The following is a 5,000-nucleotide window of genomic DNA, read 5'->3' on the forward strand; positions in this document are numbered from 1 at the left end:
CCATCAGCACCAATTTTCCTACAGTCGTCAGGTACCACCTGGTGAAGGGGAGCGATTTGTGGTGGTCGCAGCTGGCACGGACGAAGGTTTTGTTGACGGTTCCTACCTGTGCTACCCAGCCAAAAGTAACCAGGGTGACTATCATGGGGAAATGAACGGAGAACTGTTCCAGCGATGGCTAACAACGCAGCTCCTTCCGTCACTGCCAAACCCATCGGTGCTTGTACTGGATAATGCACCTTACCACAGTCAGCTAACAAAGGAGAGTCGATGCCCTACCACAGCCACCAGGAAGGCGGACCTCATCAGATGGCTGGAGCAGCACAAAATTTCCATCCCACCTGCTGCCACTCGCCCTGAGCTGCTGCTCCTTTGCCAGCAGAACCGCCCACAACCCCAGTATAAAATCGACAACACCATCCGTATGTGGGGCCACGAGGTCATACGGTTGCCACCTGGCCACCCAGAACTCAATGCCATCGAGCAAGTATGGGGCTGTATGAAGCGCCATGTGCGCTCCACACTACAACGGTTTACCCGGACGGTCCTACAGGATAGATTGGAGGAAGCCCGGCATATGGTACACAAGGACGTGTGGACGGGGGCTGTTCAGCACTCCCATAAATTTGAAGAAGAATACTGAAAGACTGACAACATACACGAGGGAGTGGAACCCATTATTATCAACATCGCCAGTGATGATGAAGATGATGACGTCTTCTTTGAAAGTGATGTTGAATAAATTTTGTTATATTGTTTACATAGTTTTATTCCTACAATATGATATATTGCTCCAACTTAATAAATGTAATGGAATGTATGTAATAGTATTTACAATAAAATGACGATGTATGTATGTATATATTAATGAATATTACGCATCATATACAATAGAGCATTGGAGTTTATAATTTTGTAATAATATAAATAGAGACAGGTAAAACAATATATATCAACTGGACCATGTTGACATTTTAGGATGAATACACAGTATTGTAATAATAGTAATAACTTCTCCGAGAAGGTTCAGGCAACAAGTGATACAATTTGTAGTTCGTGATTTTCAATGGTTGACCATAAACACTGCAAACATATAGGCATAGCTTCTATTACATGTACGTAATCATCCTGATGTACAGTACTTTCTACGCGAAATACGACTTGCATCCATTGCAAATAATCATATCAATACGTCTACAACTACATAACATTCTTACATTATAATACAGTGCTGGGATAATGAGGGAGGGACACAAGAGTGATGAAGGAGGCGAGGAGCTCGGGGAGAATAGGAGGGATAACGAGGACGAGAAGGGGGAGAAGTAGGGGTAGTTAAGGAATAGTTTGGGAGGGTGTTGGGGGGGGCAACACTTTCCTTCGAATGCGTCAACATGACTAGTCGACTTTCTGTTATTTTTCACGAGTAAACTCCTCACATAACATAAATAGCAATATGGTTTAAGGGTCATAAATTAGGCCCGGATGTCAAAAGTAGTGTGTTGAAATACCATACTGATCCAACGATTCGTTTAGGAGATATTTGCGATAAACAGCGCAACTCCGCCTCTGAAATGGATAGTAGGCAGGGTGTAAGCACAGAAGCACAGTTCTTGAGAACAACAGGAGGGTCCCCATCAGGCGCGTATGCCTTCTTAGAAATGAGACCAGTGATGGCAGAAAATACATCAGTTGAAGAATTTTAATGTCAGCCGTGAGGAAGTCAGAGGGGGGAAGTAATGGAGGAACAACACCAGAATCGTCTAAAGTGGAACTGGAGGAGAAAGTCTGAGCAAAGATATCTCCTTTATCAGAAATAGCTACAGAATCATCAGAGTGGAAAAGAGGAGGGGAGGATGATGAGTGCTGGGCCGTACTATAAAAACTAAACGCCAGTATTGCCGAATGTGAGCGTCTGACGTTCCCGTGTTTCGTACCATAAATAAATTTCCTGCTCACACCAGACGTTCGTCTGCTTGGTATGGCGTAAAATAGTAGTGGAATGTGACAGGAGGATAAACGCCACAGGAGACACCCCTTTCGTGTAACAAACTTAAATATTTACAAATATGATGGCTGGTTTTTCCATTAATAAACACTGAATGATTCGGGAATAAAATTTTCCTTGGCAGGCTAAAATATACGAGGTATCCAAAGCTGTTCAGAAAACTTTACAAGACTAAGCGTTTCTGTTGCGAATTCAAGTAAATAAAACTTGCTGAGTGGTGGGGTAGCAACGTGGTGCACAGCTAATGGAATTATAACAATAAATTGAGCTCTGAAGTTAATTTCAGAGTACCTGTGGAATATCTCAATAGATTTTTGAAACGGCAGCAATATCAGAGTTTGTGTGTTATCCAGTTGTGTGCTGTAGTCTTCACATTTGAGGGGAAGCCAATCATATAAGTTTCTGCCTCTAGCCGAATGTGGCATTGACACTGGAAAGTAATTATTATTTTTTTTTTTCTGATAATGGGGTGCTTCTTGAAGTATATCACATGGAATTCAAGTGTATACAATAGTTGATTCACGCAGCAACTGCAGTGGTTAAAATAATGAAAGTCACAGTACTTAGCTGGGTACAGTACAACGTTTCCCCCTACATTTGAGGCTAAATAAATATATAACTTATAAACAGACTATATATACTATATCATATTACATGGCAGAAATTACAGATATCAGAGTTATGTCACTGTTGGTAAATCGTTAGTAAGGGGTGTATTTTTCACCAGATTTAGTGGTTCTTTACACTTCAGTTGAAGAATGGGTAAAAAAAAAAAATCCATTAGTACTAACAAATAAATGCAATCACGTAAGTTCTTTATTAAAAAAGGTAATTCGTTTTTGCACCAAAATAATCAGTGGATTTAGTTAAGATAAAGTAAGGTAAAGTTACCAGACAGGAGTGAATTGGTTGGTTAAATGATGACAAATATGTACCTATTTCAATCAAACACTCAGTTTTGAGAATAGGTCTTTTGGCTTTAATACAAAATTTGTTAATAATGCGGGTTATTTCAAATCCTGAGGCATCTTTATCCCAAGAGATTTTTTTACTTGCAAATAGGTGCAGGCCCAGGAAATGGCCTGTACCATGCATATGTAGTGCAAAAAATAAATTGCTGGGAGAAAAATGAAGGAGTGTTTGTGCATCCCTTATGTGTTGGTGCTGCAGTGAATGTCACCATTCAACCAGCTTGTACAGAAGCAAAGCAGCCTGCATGCTAAAAAATAATTCTGTAATAAATATGTATTTACACCGTGCAGTACAAATTTAGAGACATATGATGTACTGCTACATGAGAAGAGGTACACATATCTGGATGTACTGCAGTGTAGTACCTGGCTGGATAGCTGGCAGGAAACATACCATGGAAGTCTATGGAGTATGCAGTAATACATTCACTTTGCTCGGATAAAATCCAATCTAGATATCTTTACTAATCATTTCCTGCAAATAATGGCAAAGGAGAGTAAATTACTGTATAATAAATGCACAGTCTATACAGTATACCATACCGTTACTGTAACTTGCTCATAAATGCATTCTTTTTATGCAATCTACCGTAATTTTTTTACCAGTTCTAGCACATAAATACATATTTCCTCCTTAAAAACAACAGGTTAGAATGGGTTTGCGAAGTGTCTGGTTTATTAAACAAATGAATCATTTAAAATTCGCGCGCTGTTAGTGCTCATGCAGCGCATTCTCGCCCAATCTAGCGACTGTCGCGGCATTCAAACTACTGAACTGGGTTTCGCCAAGACTGGCGGTCCAGATTTTCTATAGTAAGGATGACTGACGCTCAGGAACGTCTGACGACTGAACGTCGCCGTTGGACCGCCTAAACTCTGGGTTTTTATAGTACGGCCCAAAGTTTTTAGAAAGGTTTTGGGCTAGGTGCCAGGAGGAGTAGGAAGAATTCGAAAGGAGAGTTCAGAGCATTTAGTACAGATGAAATTATTTTTAGCAGTGCAAAGAATAGACTTAGCACGATTCCGGGCTGAAACATAAAAAAAGATGAGATTCAGAGGTGGGATGGCTCCGATACCTTTTGTAGGTCTTCTTGTCGTGGACAGCATTAGAACAAGCATGATTAAACCAAGGTTTCTTTGCATTAGTCAAGGATATGAGAAAGGAATGTATGCTTCCATGCCCGAGAGAATAACCTTCGTAATGCGCATGGCACACTCAGATGGCTCTCGGTCATGGAAGCAATAATCATTCCAGGGAAAATCAAAGAATTATTGCCTGAGGGCCTCCCAATCAGCAGCTCCAAAGAGCCACAACCGACGTTTTTTTGAAGGGTCCACAGGCCGTACTGGAGCGATAGGATAGGGCAGGTTAAGGTGATAAGGTTGTGGCCGAAGGAGCCCAACGGAGAGGAAAGATTAACAGTGTAAGCAGAAGGATTAGTTGTAAGGAAGAGGTCAAGTATGTTGGAACTCTTACCAAGGCGGTCAAAGATAGAACTCAGCACTCTATTCTAGTGTTAATCGACTGCTACAACACAGCATTCTATTCTGACGTTAATCTACTATTACAACTCAGCATTTTATTCTAGTGTTAATCTACTACTGCAGCTCAGCATTCTATTCTAGTGTTATTCTACTACTAGAACTCAGCATTCTATTCTACCATTAATCTTCTGCTACAATTTAGCTTTATATTCTAGTGTTAACCTCCTGCTACAACTCAACATTCAGTGTGGAAAGATGGCAATTTTAGACCAAGTTAGCGTAAAAGTATCAGAGTAGATGAATGGCTAGCATGTCCCTTGGGAAGTACTACCATGAGAGTGAAGTGTGGCAATAAACTTGGTAATTACAGTCCTTTCACGTTATCTTGGCCCTGATTGTTTTTATCTATTCGAGCTTATTTCACATAGCCCAGTGGTAGACAAAGACAATACAGTGATTATATAATATCGTTTCCGTAGCACTTCTTCGTGACTAGCATCACATATTAGCGTTCATCTATTTTTACAGTTCGACAGTCA

The 5,000-nt window shown here is 40.6% G+C and overlaps 1 protein-coding gene across 1 annotated transcript in view; it reads left to right on the forward strand.

The window, feature by feature from the left end:
- The window catches only part of LOC145414570 (uncharacterized), a 28,951-nt gene extending 28,308 nt beyond the window's left edge, over positions 1–643 (forward strand). Inside the window, exon 2 of the mRNA XM_080284092.1 lies at positions 25–643. Coding sequence (XP_080140218.1) covers positions 25–643 — 619 coding nt within the window. The remainder of the gene's footprint in view (positions 1–24) is intronic.
- Positions 644–5,000: the final 4,357 nt, after the last annotated feature.

The sequence above is a fragment of the Coenobita brevimanus genome, chromosome 13, assembly GCF_032717465.1.
Source record: "Coenobita brevimanus isolate Jiangsu-jjx chromosome 13, ASM3271746v2, whole genome shotgun sequence".
In the NCBI taxonomy this organism is placed as follows: domain Eukaryota; kingdom Metazoa; phylum Arthropoda; class Malacostraca; order Decapoda; family Coenobitidae; genus Coenobita; species Coenobita brevimanus.